The sequence below is a fragment of the Lepidothrix coronata genome, unplaced genomic scaffold (assembly GCF_001604755.1).
Source record: "Lepidothrix coronata isolate B3197 unplaced genomic scaffold, Lepidothrix_coronata-1.0 Scaffold164, whole genome shotgun sequence".
NCBI lineage: Eukaryota > Metazoa > Chordata > Aves > Passeriformes > Pipridae > Lepidothrix > Lepidothrix coronata.
This window is the reverse complement of record NW_016690344.1, coordinates 1,888,818-1,913,862: the sequence shown is the minus strand read 5'-3', so window position 1 is coordinate 1,913,862 and position 25,045 is coordinate 1,888,818. Positions and strand designations below refer to the sequence as shown.

Sequence of the window (25,045 nt, the reverse complement as noted above, 5' to 3'; positions counted from 1 at the left end):
CTTCAGGATTAGCTTTAGAATTCTGTGATTATGAAGAAAGTGGTTATATGTGTGTGGTATTTTTGGAAGGGAAATCCTCCCTGGCATCTAAGTGCCTGCAAGCACAAAATTTAATTACCCTATATTATTACGCCTACTCATCAGCTATGGACCACAGAGCCAGCCTTTCAAGTGATACAGAACCAAGTCAAGTACTTTGTCCTCCCAGAGATCTGGTCAATAAATAAGGTGCAAGGTCATTCTTATTACCCATTTTTTCTACTAGCAATTAAGTAAGGGCTTTCAAGCTCAGTCCTCTTCCTTTTTTCTGTTCCTTACTGAGGTGTCTATAACAGAGACAGGCAGGGAGCGTTCTGGCTTCACTGGTCACTGATCTGTATTATAGGAATCAGCAGGCAGGCCAGAGGTCAACCATACAAACCCAACAAGAAAACGCCTATTCTGTACAACCATCAGCTGCCTGGAGTCAGTCATCCCCCTCAAAGGGACACCACAGAAAAGGTCAAGTCTAAAAATCGGCAGTTTCAGTGGATGATGAAGTCAAAATGTGAAGAGATCCTGCCATGCTGAAAATCTAGCACAACCTTAATAAAACTGGCATTGTTGCACATTCGCTATGAGGAATGCAGATTACATTCTATAGAAACTGGATCAGTCCATACTTCTCTGGCCACTTAACCTTTTAACTGTCTTTATGTGAATTTTATGATTGGCCACAATGATTGACTTTAGATTTTGCATTTCACATCCTCTTGAAAGAAACTCAAAGCACTGATGTAAGGATTGATTTGCAGAGTTAACATGTCTCTAGAATACCTTTGATTCCAAGAATACCAGTATTATATAAAAGCAAAAGGGTTCAGTCTTCTTTGATTCCTTTTCCTTGATCTTCTTTTTCTCTCTTTTTATTTTTTTTTTTCTCTTGTCTTGCCTTCTAAAATATCAAGGTCCATCTCTTATCAAGGCAATGCATATTTGGCATCACACATACAATATCTTTTGGACATATCTGGCACTCTGGCTGATGTATATACTGGGACATGCACATAGAAAACATGGGGTTTGGTATTTCTGCGGTGGGAAGTTTTTGCTATAGTGATTACAGAAATGTGTTTACAACATTTGCATTTATTCTTCTAATCATTTTCATTCAGCTCAGAGTTTGTTGGTCCATAGGAAGTTTCTGTCCAACTATAATTCTCTGGGCTGAAGACACAGAGATGACCATTCTACAGAATTCTACAGAGATAACTTCTACAAAAGTCTTTCAATGAATTATCATCTTCTACTAAAATCTGATTCTTAAAGAGTGTCAGTGGCATACAAAGATGGTGGTACAACACTAAAGAACTGAGGATTATTTTCATGCTATATTAAGTTTGCTTGCTATGTTCAGATAGTTCAAAGATGTGACAGACTTCCCCATTACAATTACCCTTGTTGGTTGAGGTTCTTCCTTAGGAGAGTGTGGATGAGTAAAGGTGAGGATGCTTGAAATTCCTCTGTCAAGATCGTATCTCTGGTGTTTAGAATGACTGCTGGCTCTAGGAGAGTATATGTATCAATGTGGATTTTCTGCAATAGTAATTTGCAAGTTGTCTTTTTCTTTTGATTGTGTATATCTAAAAATTTGTATTAGCTTAGAAGTCTTACAGAAATGTTTATGAAATGTTACGGAACTTGTGGGAGCCCAGGAGTCCAGGATTTCAGACCACTTGACAAAGATGTAATTTACCTTTTTTACATACTGCATAGGCTGATGATGGAATTGCCAGGTGTCAATTCATCAGCATGGAGTTGCTGGCATCACTGTCATCATGATTTGGAAAAAGTGTTGTTTGCCCAGCACAAGTTACTGTGGGTGAAGAAGTGGACAAGTTTAGCTGCATACTCAGACTGCAAATCTAACTGATGATCCTGTTCTTAGAGATACTCAAAACAGGATTTAGCCCATGATGATGTGGGAGAAAACAGCAGAGTAACAAAATACAAGCTGTAATTAGGACTTACATGCTTCCACAGTATGCTTGCACTCTGAATACTCTGCAATTTTGATTATGCCAGCTCAGGCTGTAATAGAAGACAGACAATTCAACATTGTGAACACAAGAAAGGTGAACATAACCATGGAACCAAAAACACAACAGAACCTGAAAAATCATGAGTAGTGCATAGATAGCAAAGAAGAAAAAATCCAAACATCTGTGTGTGACAATAAAAGAAATCAAAGATTCATAATGGAATTAATTATCAGGTAAGCAGGTTTAAAACAAGCAGTTACTTTACTCCCTTTCTTTTCATTTTTAACTTTTCTTTGTATAACTTAATGATGGAACTCATTGTCCAGGGGCACTTTTGAGGCCAGAACTACAGACAAATTAGGACTAAGACAAATTTATGGAGGGAATCTGTGGACCAGATTCAACTAAAACAGATTGCTGGATGCTGTGTAAGTTACCCTAAAGCAAAATCACTGCGTAAGCCCTTTGTTTATATCCTTCCCTATCCTTCTACAACTGTTTATAAGCAAAGAGAAGATTACAGATAAGACAGGCTTGTGATTTGACTTGTAATAGCACCTTAAATTTTCACATAACATAAAAATCAGTAAAACAAACCAGAATAAGGTTCAAACATTACCTCCAAGCTGGATTAATCAGTTTTCACTAATCTGTCATTGGTAGAGGACTTCTTGAGATAAATATGAAGCAATGTCGAGAACTGTGGGTTCTAGGACTGTTACAAAATGGTTAATTTCATAATGGCAAACCAGTGAGTTAAATGGAGTATCGTGTGTTTCAATTGCCAGTGCACATACGCTTTTATTTTAATAATTATTAACATAACAAACAAGAATTTTTTCTCAGTTGGATTAGACAGCAAATCATTTGATAGTCCAAGACTGAAGTGAATAGCCTTTATAACTGAATATATAATAACACTGGCATTTAAAAGGAACCAAATACATACTGAGTTTACTTCCATGAAACTCAGAGTAGCATTTAACATACCAATACATGAAAACACTTCATAAAGCAATGCATTAGTTTAATTAATATGACCAAATCTTGATTTTTTTCACACTCTTCATTTCCATCATTTATCAAAATTTAATTTTTCTTTCAAAATACAGAAGGTTACCAGTAACAAGAAGTCACTCAGATTTCCTTGTATAGATATATAACTGCATGGATATCAGGAAAGATGCCATTCAAGGAAAAAATAGGGTTCAAAAGGGTATGAAAACCCTTAGTACCATTTGGACACTGACAAATATTTATTTATTAATGGGAATGGAACATCCACAGGCCAAACCCTGAGATGGTGGCACACAGATGAGTGAAGAAGAGCCTGAGGAAGAGTATTGCCTAGGTGGCCAAGCAAAAGCTTTTGCATCTCAGAGGGCTATTTTGGAAACCCAGACAAACTTCTGAGCTTTGCATTTGTGTATTATCAAACCACACAGCAATACCAGACAGAAAAAAATTCTCTGGCTAACACACAAAAATATATATAAATATTGTCAATAAAAAAAAAAAAAAATCACTGACTCCTCTCTACAGATGACAAGTACAAAACCAAGAAATATCACAATTCTAAAGCATATGTTAATGGCTGCCCTGTAGAAGATAAGTACTGCATATGGTAAAAGGAGATTTTTCTTTCTTTTTATTTTTTAAGAACATATGTATGTTACTAAAAACTACCTAAAGTTTGAAATTCCTTACAGCACATATCAGAAAATATACATATACTTCCATAACAGGCTTCCATATATTCTCCTTTCAGATCTCAATTAATGTGTTGGACCAACAAACCTCTAAAAAATGCACAAACTCATATTGGTGATACAGATGAAGTATCTCATTATGTCATCCTAAATATATTATATGTATAGTATACAAATTTAAATTTGCATTCAAAATGTATAATTCAATGCTTAAAGATACATCAACATCAGTTTGAACCATCAGGTTTTTTTCTGTTTCTGAACTACCACTTTCAGCTTCTCATTCATTTGACTTAACTCTCATATTCTCAAGGGAAGGAGTTTCTGTTTAGTTCAGCCCTGCATAAATTGTGAAGCACAGGAATAACTCTGTTAATTTTAAAATCAGACTCCTGACATTCCTAAATATTCAGTATTTGTGCAGGTCTTTCCAGCATGTGGGATCTAACTACTTAAACTTAGTTAACAGGAGCTGTCCAAAACAAGCCCAGTTCTGACTGGCAATAACCAAGACCACAGACAGCAAACCAAAGGGTCATCAGCAATTTAGTAAAAACTCACAGAAGTCTATTTGATTTAAAAAATCTCCCTCTCTTTATTGCACATGCACCTGAAAAGAGTCTCCTCTCCCTGCAAACCCAGAAAAATGCAGGGCTCTAAGGACAGCCTATTACATGTACTATTTCCAAGTAATTTCTCTTCTCATATGTGACTACTGAGAAATGACAAATTTTGAAAAGCCTGCATGATAAAAATAACATTTCGAAATAGAGAAAAAACCCTTCTCTTCACCCAGTGTTTCCACATTATATTGTACCCTAAAAGAACATATTTACTAATGCTTAAAATGTTGTTTTCTAGGAAAAGGAAAGAGGATGAAACAAAAGAAATTATTCTCTTAAATAAAACAAAGTCTGAACATGCTCTTTACCTCTTCTAAGGGGTGAACACGTAAAAGTGCATGAACAGAAGGAAAAGGCATTAAACTGTAAGATGAATAAAGCCCAAAACAGTGTGCTGAAAGGGACCAGGTCACAGAAATTTCTGTCTTAAAAATTCTGGTTTTGTAGGAGAAGAACATTTTGAGGTATATAAGTAATTAAAGATACCACAAAATGTTATTTTCAGAAATGCTAAGGGTCTGTATAGGCAGACCATCCTTGCAATGTGGCTGTTGCCATTTCTCAGAGTGCTAACTGAAAATATTAGCACTTTTCAACTTTGTAACTCTTCCCAGTTTCTAGCTCTGTAAGAAGTAGAGAATTGCAGTGGACTGACAAAGCTGTTTCTTTGTGTACTGGGCAAAGCTTCTGCGAGAATATTTTCCTTCCTGGCACAGTAACACTGCTTACAGTGGTCTGTCAGTCTCAGTTTCACTAGAGAACCGTTTAGCCGGGAAATGAAGCTCCTGGCATACCGAGGGTCTGCCTTGGAGTACCAGACATGCTTCTCTGAAGGCAGTGAGTAACTGGAATCTAATGCAGAGACTGCACTCGGCTTCTACACTAAAAGCATATGCTCCTGCTGAACCAGTATTGGTTAATCCACACCCCAAACTATGCTCAAACCCTTTAGCACAGAAGTCACACACAGGAAATCAATGCATCTGATACAAAAGACACACAAAAGGGTCAATGCCTCACGATGCACACCAGCCAGAGTCGGATCTGCTGTGTACTTCAAACAGGGGCTGCCCCTGAGAGCAGCTGAACAAAGACTCTAGTTGTTCACTTTGAACAGCTGATTAAAACAGGTAACTGTGTCACAGCACGTCAGGTTGGACATTCTATGGTCAGATAAGTCCAAATTCCAACACAACCATCCGCAGTCCTTGTGACCTGTGTATGCCGTACATTTTCCCCCATGAAGAGATGAGCTGTGGAAGCAAAAATAAATGTTTGCTTCTGAAGGTCTAGAGCAAGAGCTTTTTTCTTCTTAGAAGTTCTGGGCTTCATCTGTATCCGCAGTACATAAAATGACCTAGTTGGCGTATTTTCGTCCAAACACTAGATGCAGCAGCTACTTTTTGGGTTTCTCTAGGATGTTCAGGAATTTCCCTCGAGTCATTTCTCTAGCTGAAATCACAAGGGAGGAAAAATAAATAAATATTTTTTAAAAAGCCAAGAAATGTAAACAATTGTATAATTTACATATTTTAACCATAGGATAAGAAATTCAGTTAGATTTGTGCTTGTACCAAAAGTGAGTAAGGCTTATTTTATTTATCTATTTAAGTGGAAAATAAATAAAACTACATTCCAACTTGATTTCCTGATATTGTAGAAATGCATAGGCAGGGCCTGGAATCTTCTAAACTCGGCAATAATTCCCACAGGCTGTCTCATTACATACAATCTATGCTTTCTATTCCCACTGCATTATGCTCTCGCAGCACCTCCTTTTCTCTGTACTATCCATCTCTGAATGGTGAAATCCACATCTCCATCACTCTATCTCCATGCAATTGTTCCTGGATGCTATAATCTGTCAGAGATTATGGAACTCTCTCTTTCTCCATTTCAGGATTATTGGTCCCTGGATGCTATGATCTTCAACAGAAATTAGACAGCATTTTCTCTCTCTCAGCAGTGTCAGTCCCTGGATGCTGTAATATAATGGGGTTTATATTCCTTCAATGCAGTTCATCTGTGGATAGTGTAATAAAGTAAAGTTTATAGAGCTTTGGTCTTCTCTCTCACTCTGCATTGTCAGTCCTTCGATGTTTAATACAGCAAGGCAAGGTTTATATGTCTTTCACTCTTGGTACCATCAATCTCTGGTAGCTGTACTACAGCAGGGTTTACACAGCCACTTTTCTGCATGAGACATTTCTGACTTGAGAACTCATAAGCTCACAAGCTGGCAGAGCAGTCCTAATACTATCCTTGTCTTGCAATAACAATACAGTGCACCAAAGACAACACCATTAGCAATTGAGTCTTGGAGAAAGACAATCTTCCCACTGGTGCCTCTACATTTCTTTTCAATAAAGGTATAAGCGTTGTGCTGGACTGACAGGCATCAAAACATGGAGGTTTTTATTCACAGGAATGACAAAAGAATGAATGTTCCCCAAACCAAGCCTAAAGATGGTCTGGAAGGAGATGGGAATTCATTTTCTGATTTATCCATTCAATTCCTGACCTCTCTACTGAGAGGAACAACAGAAATTACAATTAGCATAAAATCTAGAGGTGGGTTTGTTACTGATGTTGGGTTTTCTTTTGACATTTTTGATTATCTCTCAAAACAGAACTAAAATATAATAAAAATGTCCCGCTTAAAATACTCAATGTGCAGTCTAACATAAAAATATTTTGTAATTCTTTACATAAAAGTCAAAAATTGTGTCTTAAAGCCTTCTCTTTAAATTACTACATTCTAATTTGTCTACCCAAAATTTTATCCCAAGGTATTGTCATCAAAAAAATCCCTGTAAAACAAATAATGGTATGTATGTATGTAAAAGTATGTAACCGGTCTGTTATACACTGATACTCATAGATTGCAAAGTCCACTGGCCTAAATGGAACATGCTCCAGACTGGCTGCAGATTCTAGCAGGTCACTGCACTGTTCACTTGGTTCATGTCTTCAGCTGTGAGTTGTATCACCTGGGATCCACTCCCAACACTGCTTTTGATTCACAGCATGAACTACCACAAAAGTCCTCATCTGTACCTCTGCCCTCCCCACTTGTAAGATAACTTGTTTGTTTTAAGTGCTGACACAGGGATAGAAGGTGCTGCAGATGAGCAGAGTGAATTGTTATTTTGGCGGGAACTAAGTTGCTATGCAAAAAGAACGTGACTAAGTAAAACTGCAAGATTTTTAAAATTTCAGCTTGGAAAAAAATTCTCAGTACCAGTTCTCTGACACCTTCCTGCCTTGCGCTATCAACAGTGCATGGTTTTAAAACACTCTTAGCGGAGAAAGCACAAAGCCGAACTGTAGTTGATAGAGTGGAAAGTTTTCCAGAGTGCAAGTCCCATATAGGAGATATACGAATGCATGACAATTCTGTTCCCCCAAAGAGGGCTGCACCCTATAAATCAGGCAGAGAGCATAGACTCCTTCTGTGCGCTGAGGGAAATTACTGTGGGTTGGAGGTTGCTCCAGAGCACGTGCCCGCCTGTTCACTTGTCATCGGAGATGTTAACATTTCTGATTAATTCACAGACCTCTCATTTTATTCTTCATTCCTTTATCCTTGCTATCCTGTTCTGCTGCAGCTTAAAGATTCTTACCGACCTGCTACAATAATCACCGCCCGCTCCCCCCCCAACCTGGTGAAATTGTTTAGTGATGCCAACCGCGCTTTTAATTTGCAAGACATCAGACACAGAGGTAATTTATACCAACATCTGTTCATTTCTGACTTCTGAAACAAACTCGCACATGCTGCTACAAAATCCCATTAGGAGCAGGAGACAGCCTTCTGCTATTCTGTATTCCTCATCTCCTCAGACTCAGGCTTGCACCGGGGCTTTATTTTTAAAGATATGATGCCAAACTGAAAAAGAAAAAGGACCTTACATCTTTGTATATGTATGAAAATGGCCAGGAAATAACATCCTCATATGACAAAAAAATCACAGCCAAACTAAGGGCAAGTTTTCACAAACATTAACAACCTTCTTTTCCCTGCTTCAGCTGTTTCCTTTATCTGCCCAAGAATCATAGTTCAATGTATTCCTGGTAAACACAGGCCAAATTTTTATTACATGGTACTACGTTGAAACATCTTGGCTATTCCTTCCCCTTTGTTTCTCTTTAGGCTGCACTGGAGTATGATTTGAGCTTGAATTTTGCACAGTAAAAGCCTCTAATATTAAATTGACTTTTCTGCTCAATATTGCTTCTGATAAATGAATTCTTAATAATGGGAATAAAAAATATAATTTCCAGTGGGGTCTTACGGAGCTTGCTAGAGTGAGGGAAGAGCTTGTGAATGAAGAAACCATCATCCACATTCCTAATATGATTGCAGGCTAAGAGAGATGGTAAAACCAGTTTTAAGCAACTACCCAAGGGACCAGCAGAAGCCAGTTGAATAGTAGATAGAGGTGGATTTTTTAATTAAAAGGTTGGACAAAACTGTAGTGAAAACCTCAGAGATTTTTTCTTTACAACGATTGTTTAAACCACAGACTTCAAGGGAAGAGAGGGCTTGAGCACAGGTTTCCATCGCACCAGCAAACACACAGTACAGAGGCTGCGCAGCATGAAACAGAAACATGAATCTGCATGACAAGTCATGATTTACAACCTTGCCTACACTGTGTATCTACTACAATAGAAAAATCAACAATAAATAGATCGCAATAGCTTGGATACAAACAATCACACCTACTAGGGAGAAGGAAGACACTGAACTCCACAGAAAAAAAACACTTTAAGATATTATCAGCACTGGTTACAATGGAAGTAGTGTTTGAATAGACTCTTTCAGATAAACATATTGAAAAATGGTATCAGGCTATTATAATTAATAGAGAATGCTGTACTGTAGGAATTAAGTTTGCTGCCTGGCAAGATCTGCCAAGCAGATCTCAAGAACAGGTGTAGGAAAGGCTGGGGCTGAAAGGAGGAGACATTTCTACTTGATAGGGGAGCGGAATAAGGTTTAATATAATCTCCTCTTTAGAACTTCAATCCCTCAATCCCACATTTAGCCTTGTTGCCTTGGGCTCCTTTTTACTACAGTTGTCCCCAGGCTGCCTCTCTGCAGTAAATTTTGTAGTTGCTGGTTGAAAAGATTCAGTAGTATAGATTGATTTCCTACAAGTGAGGAGATGAGGGATTACCAAAAGCAGTCCTGGTTAACAAGATTGGGTGCAGAATCTCCTGCTAGAGCAGCCCACTCTGCCAATGCTTTGCATCCTTTCACTATGACATATGGGTTTCATTACACAAAGATTTTCCTGATTTTAACTTGGAGGCGATTACATTGGAAACTCAGAGCTATCTTTACATCTGTAGCAATTTAAAGGTTAAGTAACTTTTAATCAAATGACAAAGACTCATAATGTTTTTTCCTCAACTGAAAATGAAAACTGCTGTTCCGGATATTCCTTCCAGTGACAATTTAATTAGAAAAAAACACTGCACTGGAGACTGGGGTCCGGCCTGATTGCTCCCCATAAAAAGCCTTCTCACACATATGACAGACCAGGACATACTGTATCATAAGGTCTGGATAGCCAGGAAATAATGGAAGGATTTACTGCTGTAAAATCAGCAAGGAAAACAGTGATTTACACTTACATAAGCAACTTTCATCCAGGAGAATCCCTAAGCAACACACACACGTACAGACTTTTTAAACATAATATACACTTAAATGCAGAAGCACAACACACTTGGTGACATTCATCATGAACATTATACCTTCACTGCTTACTACTTCTGGGCTTACCTAAAAATCTCCAAACAAAGCCTGCAGCATCTTCAAATTACAGATACTTTAAAATGAAGTCACTTGCTAAAGAAGCACTTCTCTGCCTCTCTCCCAGATGTACAGCTTATGGGACAAATTTGACTGTGATCCTCCTCTAACCTGAAAATATAGCCTTGTTAAAATCTAAAGGTCTTGCTACTAAAAAAACTCAGAAATACAATTAATGTTTTTAGCTCTAAAATGTCCTGTAATATCACATTTTGACTGCTACATTCTTGACTACAAAAAGGTTACTTTAAGCACTGTCATACTTTGTTGGCTTATTGGTTATTCCTCCCATTCAGTTGTATTTATGGTTACTAAAGAACTTGTTTTTCAACATGGAAGAATTCCTTTTAATGTACGAATCATGAACTCTCAAACTACTGCTGTGTCTTAGGCCTACACAGGAAACAAAACTAAAAGGGTTGATTTCTGAAGAACTGTCCACGGAAATTACCACTTCAGGACATGAATTGCAGAGAGACAGCAGAACACTCCTCTGGTTTTTAACCTTCTTTCACAAGAATCTGTTGCATCAAAAATGATTTCTTACATGCTAAGATACAGTGTTAGGATAAGAAGACACAACCATTCTTCTTCTTAGTTGGCAGAGCATAAAAAAGGCCTAGAGGAATCTGCCTCTGAGTGACTGTGGGAGTTTTGCTTGACTGAACTTGTGAAAGCCAATTGCAAAGTCACATCTTTTAGCTGGGCTCAACTAACATTGCATTTAGAAGGAAAATAAAAAAAATAAGTCAGGGGGAAGGGTTGAAGGCAAAAACGTAATTTAAAATCAGTAAAATTATTTAAGATTGGCATTTTTACTGAACAGCCCTCAAAGAAAAAAGAGGCTGAGCTTCTATGAGAGAGAGAGATCTGTATGGACCACTTTCTATCTCAAACCAGACTTCTAAAATCCTATTATCACCTGGATGCCTGCTGGCACCAGCTCAATCCTCTTTCTTCACAGAAAGAGCTCCAATTACTCTGCTGTGTACTTCCTAATGTAAAACATAAAATGAGCTGCTACTTGAAGACTGTGGGCCTTTGACAAATACTTAGCAGTGAATGCTACCCCAAGCCAAATTTCATAAAGAGCTGAACTGCCATCTCAGGAGAGCAGCAAAGCAAAGTCAGTTGCCTTCACTGAAGGCAGAACTGGCACATACAGATACTCTGAGCCGTGCTTCAGGAACTGTTACACTGGCACTGAAGACCACGGCAATCACCTGGAACTCCTGAAACACATTCATCAGGTAAGACAACAGAATCAGCATAAACCTCCAGGTGGAACAAGCCTGCACAGCCATGGCATCTTTCAGTAATCAATATCAAAGCACTTGTAAAGTTTATCAAGACTCACAATATTCTTGAGACATAAAATTATTTAATTCCCACCTTACAGATGGGGTCACAGCCTCAGTAAGGAGAGATGTACAGAATTTTGTGGTTTAACCCCAGCCAGCAGTCAAGTCCCACACAGCCACTTGCTCACTCCCCCACCAGCAGAATCCAGGAGATAATCAGCATGGTAAAAACTAGAAAACTCATGGGTTGAGATAAAGGTAGTATAATAGGGAAAGCAAAAGCTGCACACACAAGGGAAACAAAACAAGGAGTTGATTCACTGCTTCCCATGGGCAGGCAGGAGTTCAGCCATCTCCAGGAGACCAGGGCCCCATCATGCATAACAGGTACTTGGGAAGACAAATGCCATCATTCTAAACATCCCCCTCTTCCTCCTTCTTCCCCCCACTTTATATACTGAGCATGATGTCATATGGTATGGAATATCCCTCTGCTCAGTTTGGGTCACCTGTCCCAGCTGTATCTTCTCCCACCTTCCCATGCATGCCCAACTTCCTTGCCAGTGTGGCAGTATGGAAAGCAGAAAAGGCCTTGGCTCTGCGTAAGCCCTGCTTAGCAAAAATATCTCTGTATTATCAACCCTGTGTTCAGCACGAATCCAAAACACAGCCCCATACAAGCCACTGTGAAAAAAATTAACTATACCCCAGCCAAAACCACCACAAGATGTATACTGAAAGGAGTCAGAAACTGTGCTAGAATTCAGGCTTTGAAAGATGAGTTCTGTCAAGTCTTGCTGTAGCATTTTTAAATATTAACATCCCCTTGGTACAAAGCATCACCATCCTTCCCTTGGTGAATGAAACAGCAGCATGTGCCCTTGTTTCAGCTGTAGTTCAGAGTCTGGCATGACTTGCTTTGAAATGTCAAAGAAGGTAAAAGCTTGCACAAAGCCAGGCTGTGAATCGGAGCAGCTGAGACATGGATCGCTCCTCCCAGTCTGCTATGAAAACAGTCCTCTCCAACAGAGAAGTGGTGAATAACTGAGACTGATAAAGTTTTAAACCACTCAAACAGTTTAGTGAGTGTTAGCTAGAGCCTTAAGAATTAGAATCAAATACTTAATGCTTTCCTGAATTACGAAATCCTCACGTGACCTCTTTTCACCTTGTTTTTCTCCATCCACAGTAGTGGTGTTTTATCCTATACCTGATAAGAGATCTCAGAGATCGTTCAGGATTATCCAGCATAGTGATAACAGATCTGCTGCAGATTAATATAGCCTCAAAAATGTTATTGTTGCTATCAAGAAATACTAAAATTATATCCGCTCTAAAAAACAAATTAGATTCCTTCTCTGCAGAATAATTTACCTTGTTCTCCTAACCAGATTTCCCTACCTTGCAAGGCAGTACCATTCTTTTTGCATTCACTTGCAAACAATGATGTTCACGGAGCTTCAAATGCAGAAACTACAAACAGTATTCATTCGCATACAGATGGGCAAAGTCAGTCATTGAAAACGCTCAAAGCAAGGGGCAAAGACAACCCTGCCAATGCCCAGGGAGCTACTACACTTATGTTCCAGGCCATGGATATTAGGATGTGCAGGTATTTTGTTCTGAGTGACCCTCCGTATTATAGGAAGCTCCGAATTCTAGGAGCTGCTTACAGTCAACATCCTGTGGGGCCAAAGACCTGATCCCCTTTGACCCCCAAAGCAGGGAAAGAGTTACATCTTCTCTCCACAAAGCCAATAAAAACCTCTCTTGATTATAATTTAGATAAGAGCCACTGGATTGAATAATAATATCTGAAACTCCCCTGGCTGTTTCACCTTGAGACGTCCATCACTGGGTTAAACATGATGCTAATTGCATTTGGATTGATTAATTTCTCTCACTCCTGTCTATTCGAATAATGCTTAACAAAATAATCACAGCACCCAGAGCCAAATCTTCTCCGTCAAAGGAATGAAGCCATCAGAACCAGCAGAGATGAAAGAAATGAAGATGACCCGTAATTACTGCTACGGTGATATCATTACCATATTATAGAAAATGAGTGTACGTGGGGGGAGCGGGGGCTGCGATTATTATTTATTTTTTAATGGAACCTCACATCCCAAGAATACAGATCTGATACAGTGGAGCATACAGAAATACAGAACTACAAAATTATTGTGTATTAAATTGCAAAATACAGTGAACACTGGGACTCTAGATACATCAAGTGTCCTGTACTGTGAGCTGCTGTTTATTCACTTCACTATTTTTTCATTGCAATAATACTCTGTGTATGACTAGCATAGAGATTTAAGATGTCTCCCTTCCCAAAAAGATCAAGTACCTATAGCAGAACTCACCCATAACCTTGATGCTAAAGTCATTATCTTTTAATATCATTACAAGTCATCTTACTTTCAATGCTGGCATTCAGATTTTTAAACCTGAAGACCTAATTTGATGCTCAAATACATGCTATCATGCAAGAAATTTTTATTCTTAAATGCTGATTCCTATCTGAAGGCAGTTATAAATTACATCCCCAGCTACAGCAGATCACTTCCAACCATTCAATATGCTGGTTCTGTAAAGATATCAAATGTATCAAGTCTGGAAGAATTTAAAGCAGGATTTGAAAAAAAAAAACCAAAAAAACCACAACACACAAAAACCCCAAAACAACCAAACCCACAATCCTAGCATACAAACTGAAGGCCTTCTGCTCCCTTTATTTTCCAAAACACACTCCCAAAGCCCCTCTCATTTGAGAAACAAATAGGTTGGCAATTGTGTAAGATCTACAGACACCTGTGCACTGCAATTCTAATTGTGGTTTATACAGTTCACTTCTCTCAGTGCTCCTTATGTCTGCCCCCTAGTCTCAGACCAAAGACAAAAAAACTACACACAACTAGCAGCTTAAAATATTTATTCTGGAGTAAAGCCAAGGTCAAATACACAAGAAAATTTCACACGCCAAAAATGTCAAGACCTAAGACCAGGCACTGACTCGTGAAGCTAATTAAACACCAAAAAATGATGTTCAAGTATTTTGTAAGGCTGAAAAAAAAGATAGAGTTAATACTTCTGATATCAAAAGCAGTAAGAAAGGTGATTTTATATCAAAGTTGAGGATATTTTCAAATATACCTGAAAGATACTTTACTAGCATAAGTTATCACTGGAACAGCTACAGCTTAGGAGAGTTCTGACCACCAAATCCCACAGATGTCGGAGGGAAACAGCAGGATAGAAATGGGGCATGTTTTTACAAGAAGTACTCTAAAGGGCCTTTTTCTACCTGCTTGTACCAAAAGGAAAATAATCTCTTCCTGGCTTCCAACACCTGCAGCAGATCAAGAGTTCTTGATAATTTAGGCTTTCTCACAATAGTATCTAAAAGAAGAATCTTCTTTATGGAGCAACGTGGAAAAATGAGATCAAAACTGCTTGCTCAAGAACTCTTGGGCATAAAACACAGGAATAGGCTCAGCAGAGAGGTCTGCATTAAATACACGCACATAGCCACATATGAAAGGTTTCTGGAGGTGAATGGACCCTTCCCAGAAGGCACACGGGCAGAAGTGCTGCCCATGCTCCCACAACACAGTGCACCAGGATGCAGTGCCCCTGCCTACGCTGGGGAGCAGGTATTTAGTGGCTGGGAACAAAGCAGGAGAACCGTGAAAGTAACAATTTTTTTCAAGTTTTATCAGTGGCCAGGGCATGGAGGCCATGGCCAAATCTGAGCCCAGGAGCCAATAGAAACAAAGGGATTAAGAGTTATTAGGAGTGGAGAGAATTACATATTTACAGTACAGTTACTGAAAAATAATCGTGTAATGATTATGTAAGTCCCTATATTCCTTTTGGCTAATAACACTGGGATACAAGCTGTATGGTTATGCAAGCCAGGGCACACAAATCCAATCAGAAGACATCAAGGCATGTTTATGGGGAGGTTTGCAGCTCTGGATCAAGAACAGTACAGCTGCCTTGACCTCCAAAATGCAGAAACAGGCCCCTGTCAGTAAGTTAGCTAATGGCCTGAGCTGTGAAAAAGAACTGCATTTTTAAATTTAACATCTGTCAACAAACTTCATGTGAAGAGACACCTAGATGAAAGAAGGTCATAATATGGTAGTCTATTTATTTGTCCAGAAGTATGTCTTTATTTTAAAAAGTAGACTAAATCTTTAAAATGTTTTCTAATCCGAAGATTCCTAATTGAAACATTTTTCCATTTAGATGACAGCAGCCCTTAACAAAACAATGAATTATCAATATTGAAGGTCTCTATGAAAGGAAGATTCAGGGTTGTCTCTATGAAAAGAAGATTCATGGGTTTTGACTGAAAAATATTATTTGACTTACACATGATTTAAACCAAGATTCCTTTTGCCATTAGTACGATACAACACATTAAATTACACAGAGAACTTCCATGATTTACAAAAATCCAAGTAAAAAGTTTGTATGGTCAAAATAAGAAAATTATTGAAATCTCAGTGTTCCAAGGTCAAAGTCTCAACCTCTGTTAAAAAAATGAATTACAGAAAAGCAGCAATTATGCAGTTTGTGGGCTGCAGAAGACAAACCTTCTCAACTGCCTTCACCATTTTATTCTTCCTTTCACATGAATCAAAGGTGCTTTACTTAATGACTATCCTTATTCCTTTCCTCATCTTTCCCAGTGTATTCACTGCTTGCTTTATTCCATCATTTTAAGTTATACTGCTGATCAGTTTCATGCACTCTGCCCACCTCCTCTTTCTGAGCAATCCTCCGAGCTGAGGAGTATTTGAGAGACCAGAAGAGGGTTAAGGGAATTCAGAACCATCTTTACCAACTCCAAGTTGCTCACAAGACATCTGAGGAAATGCACTGATATAGAAATGTTACAGTTTTTCCAAATGCTACTAGAGTCAAGTTTGAATGAACAGAGAAAAATTGTTGTTACTTGGAGAAACTATACCTAATGACTAGTGTTAATCTGATCTACCTGATAACAAAATTGTAATACCACTCAAGTCTGTTCGGAATGGGTATTAAAACAAACAATGTATGTTCTGCTAGTTATTACAATTTAGGTGTTAATGAGCTTAAAGGAAGCAAGGTAAGCCTCAGCTGTAAAAGCAGATGTAAAAGATGCACCCAAAAATACGCCCTCTAGACCCACAAGGAAATGTGGGAACATTTTTCATAAACACCCTCACACTTCTAGTATCAATGGCTTTTGAAGAAAAGCTTAAAAATACAAGAAATATGGAGGTATCGGAGTCTGCAGATGTGTCCTGAGAGTAGAGACCAGAAGAAACTCCAGTTTTTTGGAACCCAGAAATAAAGCCAAAACAAACAAAACAACATTATTTTTTGCTCCAGACGGTCTACTGAGAGTAGTCCAGTAAGCTGTGGTACTCTTGGTTCCAAAAATCTCTTCATGTTTATTCACAGTCCATGCACACCACTGGTCTGAGTCCATGTCTAGTATTACTTCTCTTGTGAAAGCTGAATACAGTGACACTCCTATCTTTTAATGAGCAGAGGAGTGTTCTTCATCCATTACTAGAAACAAGGAACAGAGACACTGCAGTGAAGCAGATGGCAAACCATCTGCAAGACAGTTTAGAAAGTAAAGCAGAAGGTGGTGATGGCCACGAGGAGTCTCCATAGATTTGGTGACTGGAGAGACTGCTCTGAGGGTTGAGGGGCACTGCAAAAAAACTTTCAAAACTTTGGAAGTCAGGAGAACTCTGAAGACTCCATGATCCAGTGACAATGGGATTATCAGACGCATTTAGAGGTAGAAAGGCATAGCAGAGTAGAAGTATAAATAAGTGGAAGATATAAGAAAAAAGTGATTAGTGAAGTGAAGAAAATTTGATCTACCAAACAAGAACAGATCAAATAAAAAGGTATACAGTACAGTGTCATATGAGGAAAATTATACAGATACAGGCAATCGCTCAGATTTGACAGAACCTTGGCAGGTCTCCAGTTAACCTTCTGTTCAAAACAGACAGGTTGCTCAAGGCTTTACCTAGTCAAGTCATAAAAACATCCATGGATAGAGACTGCACAACCTCTCCTGGCAATCCTTCCAATACTTGACTGCTCCACACTGAAAAAGTTTTCTCTTGAATCAAGTCAGAAACCTTCTTGCTTTAATTTATGACTGTTGTCTCTTGTCCTCCCACCAAATAACCTCCTTACAGGTTCTAGCAGGCAGCTATCAGGTCCCTGTGGGGTCACCTCTTCTCCATGCTGAACAGGCCCCATTCCCTTGGCTTCTGTTCACTGGACAAGCGCCCCAGCTCCTGATCATCTTGATCAGGACGCATCCATTGAACGCACTCCAGTTTACCAATGTCTTCTTTCCTGCTGGGGCACAGAGGACATCACTGGATGTGGCACTGCAGATGCAGTCTAATGACTGCTGAGTAGAGGTGGATCATCACTGCCTTTGATCTACTGCCCATGTTCAAATCAGTGGATGTACATGCAATCCCACATTCCTTTCACATATATTACTTACTTGCTGTATTCCTTTTCAACACTGTTTCCTAGCCTTTAACCTTCTACCTACCCACTGCTTTGCTTGTTGTTCCAGGAAACCCAAGCACCATAGTCAAGAGTGAGGGCATTTTATGCCCTGAGACAGGGAAGGAACTGTTTGCTCCTTTAAGTTTTAGATGCATATGTTAGTAAACACAAATTTTAAGCCATTTTTTTTTTAATTAATATGCTCTCCATTTTCAAGTAAGCCAGGTACTAGACATGAAAATCTAGAGGCAACCCAGAAAACTATCTGCTGAAAACCAAATGAGAGCTTAGCCTGCTACCCAGAAACATCCATCGCCCATCCCTTTTCTGTTGGGATTTGTGTTGAATGACGTCCTCTGCAGGTTAACAATTAGTTTTTAGCATAAGAGTCCTGTGTCATCATTGTCATCTCCCCAGGGACTGAAACAGGCTGAGTGATTTTTAGATTATATGTTCTGATAAGACACAGGCTCCTGACTCTGTGCTTGTGCCACGCAGGCCACCTGCTCTATGGAGCTGCCACTGGGGACACGGTCGACCAGGTTTAATAATGGTGTTCTCTCTAGAGATGTAACTCAGAGCATGCTCAGAATTTACGTTCTATATCACTGATTAAAATCTTGTACATAAAATCCTATAAATAAATAGGATCTAAGACTAGTTGCTAAAAAAGACTATAGAAATGTTAATTCCTGTTAAACAAGAATCTGTCCAGTCTGTAGTCATAAAAACTATATGAGCACAGGAGTTGATAGAGCAGGGCAGATCCATAATCTACCCAGTCAGATATCCTGTTTGATTTCACCCAAGATCAGAAGCATCACAGGAAAAGATAAAGCAATGAAGCACATTATTAAGACATATGGAATGATTCTTTCTGAAAGATTCCTCCTCTTCTTAAGTGCTTGCTTTATATCCTGAAGCAGCTGGTATTTTCTACTTCATTTTAGATTTTATTCTGCTCTAACTAGAAATGTTCTCATCATCCCTTTAATTGCCTGATTTCCTTTCAATAGCTGCTAAGTACTTGGTCTAAAAAAAAAATAATCCCAGTGTGGCAGAAAGTTCCAAATCAAATTATTCATTATATAAAAAGCATTCCTTTTTGCTACTTTTAATCTGACTAGCTTCCATTACTTGTTTTCTGAATTTCCCCCACTCATTCTTTTCAGGGTTGTGAGTCAAAAGGAATTTGCAATTTATCTTCTCAGTTGTAGAGATGTAAAATAACAACTGTGCTACCTTGCAAAGTCAAAGAGATCCTCCTTTCCCCCCCACATTATCATGAAGAAAACTCTTGATTCATAAGCAGCTCTCTAGAAGTCAATGGTGTATTTTACACTATCTCAAAATTATTCCTATCAAAAGACTGCCCGAAGTGACAGTATCTGAAGTTACAGCACAGAGAATGAGACTTCCTTCCTGGGAAAAGATTGTTTATGCAGAAACACAATTATTAAATTCCAGCAGAAGAGGTGGGAAGCAGTATAATAATTTGCTGTGACTTGGAGATTCACTCGAGCCTCAAGACATACAGGCATAGAGCAATCTGCCTGGCTTCACCATGCTGGGGACTGTGCTCCCACTTGCCTATTCTGGACCATCCCGGGAGCTCAGGAGGTTTGAGGGGCACATGCAAAACATGGTTAAATGCTGCCACATCCACCAACTGCACCCAAACTCCAATCACTTTGAGTAAATTCTCCATCAAGTTCAGATGAATTTGTCATGAAAATTCTGCCAAACAGCAAGTTTTTAATTCTGAAACACAAAAATCGTATGAAAACCATCAACATACAGAACAACAAAGAAAAAACATGAAGAGAAAGAGAAATGGAGAAATGATTTGATACAATACTGAAGTGTGTGTAGAAATGTATGGAGATCTCGACAACAGTCAAAATAAGTGACTTGTTCCATCTTTGCAAGTGGAACAAGATTTGTCAAGATCAGACGAAAAGATTCTGGAAAAGGTAATACTATAAGAATTTGAATAAGAGCTGTGTGGGTAGGTAGGAAAGGGTTTTTTCCATAGGTGTTATATCAAAAAATGGATGAAAATTTAGATTATAGTTTGGATGCCTAGACTTACTGAAGAGTGAAACATTATACCTGGCCCCAAGGGATAAGTGAGCAACAGAACAGCAGCAGGGTTCACAGCCATCGAAAGAAGGATCCCAGACAATTTGTTTGACACAGGAGGAGGAGAAAGTAACAAGCTCCAGTTCCAACATATACTCAGGTCCTCAGATATAAGGGAAACAAAGGGGCTGCTAGGAAACATTTTTAATCCTCTAGGTTCTAGAAAGGTAGAAATGTTCATTAGCTCCCAATGTGCTCTAAATACTCTGAAATGTGTATGTTGCTAACTTACAGTCACAATACAGAACAATATACAAACAATATGAGGCAAACAAAGCCATGCTACATAGTTCAGACATGATAGTTGTATTTCATGTACATAAATTTTATCATGTTTTTCAAATTATTTGGCTGCTCAGGAGTAATAAACACTACCTTGCATGAGCACCATAATGCTTGCACAGAAATTATATTACCAGCATTATCTACTGAAAAGAGAACAAAGATAAAAGAATATTGAAAAGACAGGAAACAAAGATAAAGTGTTACAGAACTGATGTTCTCTTCATTCATAGTACAGATTTTTCACTTCTCAGTTTCATTGCCATAATCAGTTACCATTTGAATCACTACACCACAGCTACATCCCAGTATCCTCATGATTAAGTTAGAAGCAAGTGATACCCACTCTAAATATCGCCAACATTTGCAATTTCTCCTCCCTGCGACACACATGCAAAGGGCCTATAAACTCCTACTGTCATCAGCCTAAGAAATGCCCTTGACTAGGTCAGATGTTGCCATGGGCTTGAAGAACTTGTACCCTCTCTAGGAATCCAGCAGCAGGTCTTTTGTTTTATCCAGTAGGCAGGGGGCACTCAAAATCCTCATCTGCAGCTATGCACCAAAGGGAAGAGGTCTGGCCTACAGGATTTCAGATTTCATTTAAGGCAGTGCTTAGCAAGAAGAGAGAGCAGAAGGTACATTTTCAATGCCATCTGCTGGATAAGACAGACAACTCTAATAAAGGCAAAAACCCGCTGTTTTCCATCTATCATCAACTCTTACCAAGGTTGGCTTGATCTTGAGGAACAAATTTCTGACTTTTGTGAATTATAACTTATATTCTGGTCAATCAAATTGCAAAGCTTCATTAAATGTGCCCCAACTGTTTGCAGAAATCATTAACACTATGGATATCATAGTGTAATTTCTCACATAGGACACCACTGTCATCATTCTTATAAAGAACACATTCCTCTTGTGATAGTGTTACCAAAGCACTTCTGAAGACTCTGACAGAATGACCCTCTTGCTCTATCATGCCATTTAGACAGCCTATTGGATCACCTAAATTCGGTAAAAAAACGAGGGATTGTCATGAAATGAAGTCTGGCATGAGACTGATATAATTCATATAAGAGATGCAGGAACAGATTGCACTCCTAGGTCCTCAAATACAAAAATTGTACTGGCTGATGTGAAAAAACAACAATTGTTAATAAACAGATATTCTACTCTTCAACACTCCATATGGCAGTCTGATGGATTAAACACCAGCAGAGTGTTGATCACTCTAAAAGCTCATATTGAGATGATCTGGAAAATCTGTCTATCTACAATTTACGAATTCTGGTTAATTTAATTAAAATGCTGCATCACTAAGTGCCTTAATATGGGGAAAGCCATAAGCTTGTGAGGTTCCTGGCACATGCCTGCTTTCAGAAGAAGCTACAGAACAAATTAGCAAGAGTCTCCTTTTAAATTCGGGATACACAAAGGAAGTCTCCTGAGCTAGAAAATCTAAGCGTACATGTAGGGAAGAAGAGAGCAGAAAAATCTCCAAAATAGGCCAAGGGACAAGTGATACAATAAGGATAAGGATGCCAGTAGTGTAACGAAAAAAGGACATAGGCTGTCGAGGTACTGGTGACCTCTTTGAAAGGGGCCAGCTCAGGTTAAAGGAAATTGGATGTGCTATAAATAGCAGACTGAGAAAGGGAAACAGAGTGGTAGGGTTCAGGAGAGAAACTGTCCCCTTGCAAGGGAACGAAGGCCAGGAAGTCCCAAGAAAGAAGGAGCCCGTGATCCACATGCTTGGCCAAAGGTAAACCCAATGGTGTCATCTACCTTTACCAAGGGAACCTTGAGATCTGGCTTCTTCAACTGAAACAGGCTATAGCAAATCAATTACTGCAATTTAGCTAAGGGGTGGTACCTGTTCGTTTTCAATTTGGTGTCAACACCATGAAAGAGAATCCTCGAGGCTAAGCCAGCCTAGAAAATTTCTTCCTTTCTAGATGCATGGCTGGATGAAAGAATACAGACATTCTCAACCCAAAAACCCTCACTTTGTCACAAAAGACAAGTGAGTAAACTGCTGGGATGTGGAAGCAGATGACAATTTGAAAAAACCAAAACCTTTTCCACGTCTGCAGCAGCTCTGAGTTAATGGGAGCCAAAACATTCCCAGTACACTCACTACCATCTCTGGAATGGAGCCATGTATGTTAATACTTTTCTTACATTTAATAATATCTACTTTTGTTCTTCCTAAACAAAAAATGACAATGCTGGGTTCACTTCTTAGCAGCTAAAGCCGAGGATGAAGCACCAAGAGTTTTCCAGGCACAACTACTAAAATTTGAGAGGAGTACGAAAAAGAGAAAGTGGTGTTATTAGGGAGATGTCATGGAAGAACAGACAGAAATCCCCATGTTACTAGTGTCTCAGTCCGCTGTAATTCAGCAAAGTATAAATCCTTTTTTCCTATTTCTATTCTCAAAACTATCTAGAGTAAGGAGAAAAATTCTAGATGGAAGGAAGAACAGTAATCCCCAGAAACACATTAGTTTAGGCTCATTCCTTGTTCTGAAACGTTAAACAGAAACAATTTTGGATTTTGTTCTATAGAATGATCATCTTACTTGGAAAAATACGAGCAGTCTTTCTAATATGGTAATTGATCCCCTACTTGTATAGGCAGATGAGGTTCTGCTTGCAAAAACGAAGAGGATCTGTTGATTTTCTGCAACAGAGAATAGGGAATGTGAAGTTGTGAAGAAGGTCTGGTTGTGTTCTATGTCTAGCACAGTATCATAAAGAAACATTGCCACCTTAAAGGCCACTTCAGCTGTTTCCAAAATTCACTGCATGACAAAAAAGAATACTGAACTTTTACAGTGCACCCCCCTATACTAATCTTTTCCATAAGAGTAGAATTCAAAAAAACTATCTGAGAGTAAATAAAAAACAAAACCATGTGCTTAGAAAATAAAACCCACTTTAAAAAAGCTCAATCTCATTTACATTTCACTCTCCAATATAATCTCCATGCTTCCTCTAGACTATTTCCAACCACTTTTAGAACATGCGCCTGAGCATGCTGGAGCCAAAGTTAATTATTTCCATATCAAATACAAGAGTACTGATCTTCTATACTATCACAAGCATAAGAGCCAATAAAAAGTGCCTGAGACAGAAAGCAAGGTGGGAAAATAATCTTCCTTCCCCTAAGTCTTCCCTGCTTCAGAGAAACCAAGCAGGCTGGTTTCAAAACAAGAGCAAGTGATATAACCAAACAAAAGCAGATCTGAAAGGTGAGCAAACCCCACAAGCCACATAGTCATTATTACTGTGTCGACAGCACACTTGTTAAAAATGTATATTTTAATTTTCTGTATTGCTAAAGGTCCCAATTTGCCCAGGGATCTACCTAAGCTGCCATTTTCTACCACGACATAGTCTAATCTTTATTTAATGGATTTAGCATCTATCTTCACTAGAGTGGTCTCTAAGGGAAAGGGGAGGGGAGTATGAAGGGGCATGAAGAGATGATCAGATCCCCCCTCTCCTTCATCCATCCGGCGCTCATGTTTGTGTTCAAAATTCAATTACCTCCTTATTGATACTTCACAGAGATATTTAAGCTGCAAACATGAAGCCCTGATTTCCCAGGGGGCCATGCCCCTCTCTATTTCACTGCTCTGCTTCCCCCAGGGTGAATTCCTGAGGCGTCCATATTAATAGGTAATCAGTCACAATTCATTTATTAAACAGCTAGCAAGGTTTATCAGCCTGCTCTGATTAGCCAGAAGAAGCCACTGAATTCCTAATTTATTTATGGAAATGTAAGTGTCTTTTTGAATTCCATTCATGAAGACAGGGGTGCTGTGGGTCTGGTACACTGAATTCTAACAGGAAAGCAGCAGGCAACCTGGAGACCGAGGACTTTGCAACTTCAGCCTGGGAAATGCACTACGGTGACCCCAGTGTGATCAATAGATTTAGGGCCAGAACCTCAGACAACGATTCACAAGCCAGCTCGTCAGAGAGTAGGCACTGCCACCCACTGCAACTAGAGAATTATTATCCCTATGGCTCAGTGGGAGGAATGGCTGGAAAAAGATCACCAAACTGACACTGAGCTGTAATGTAATGAAACTAGGTCAAAATAATAAAGAAAAAAAATAGAAGCATTTTTAGAAGTTCCAATAAAACATTTAGAACAGCGCTGAAAACAACTTCAAGATAACACTAATATATGTATTTACATGTGAAGTTCAGCTTTTTGAAAACTGCAGACTGGTACAACCTTTACATTATTTCTGCTATAGTCATTTCAACTAAACTAGTTATAAAATGGAACACCACTACTGTACTTTCAAACTAAGACACGGAAGCTCAGTGATGCTGCTAGATTACCAGAAAGTGAAAATGGCTAAAAACAATAAAAAAAGTCATTTCTCTATTGTTGTAAACAGAGAAATGGAATACTCAGTAAAAAGCAGACCTCGAAGTGAAAAGACTTATACATGCACTTGATACATCTTAAGGCAATTACAATACAGCTTCATATAATATAAAGCTTATATACACAGGCCTTTGAAGGTTCAAGGCTACCACTGGTGAAAAACTTTTTATCTCTGTCAGCTGT

The 25,045-nt window shown here is 38.8% G+C and overlaps 1 protein-coding gene across 2 annotated transcripts in view; it reads right to left on the bottom strand.

Annotated features, from left to right (window-relative positions):
* Window positions 1–25,045, bottom strand: part of LIN52 (lin-52 DREAM MuvB core complex component) — a 56,701-nt gene that overhangs the window by 12,601 nt on the left and 19,055 nt on the right. Inside the window, exon 6 of one of the 2 annotated variants that reach the window (XM_017829373.1) lies at window positions 3,081–5,805. The exons of the other annotated variant lie outside the window; for it this stretch is intronic. Coding sequence (XP_017684862.1) covers window positions 5,750–5,805 — 56 coding nt within the window. The 3' untranslated portion in view covers window positions 3,081–5,749. Of the gene's footprint in view, window positions 1–3,080; window positions 5,806–25,045 lie in introns of those variants that run through there. 2 annotated transcript variants of the gene reach the window in all.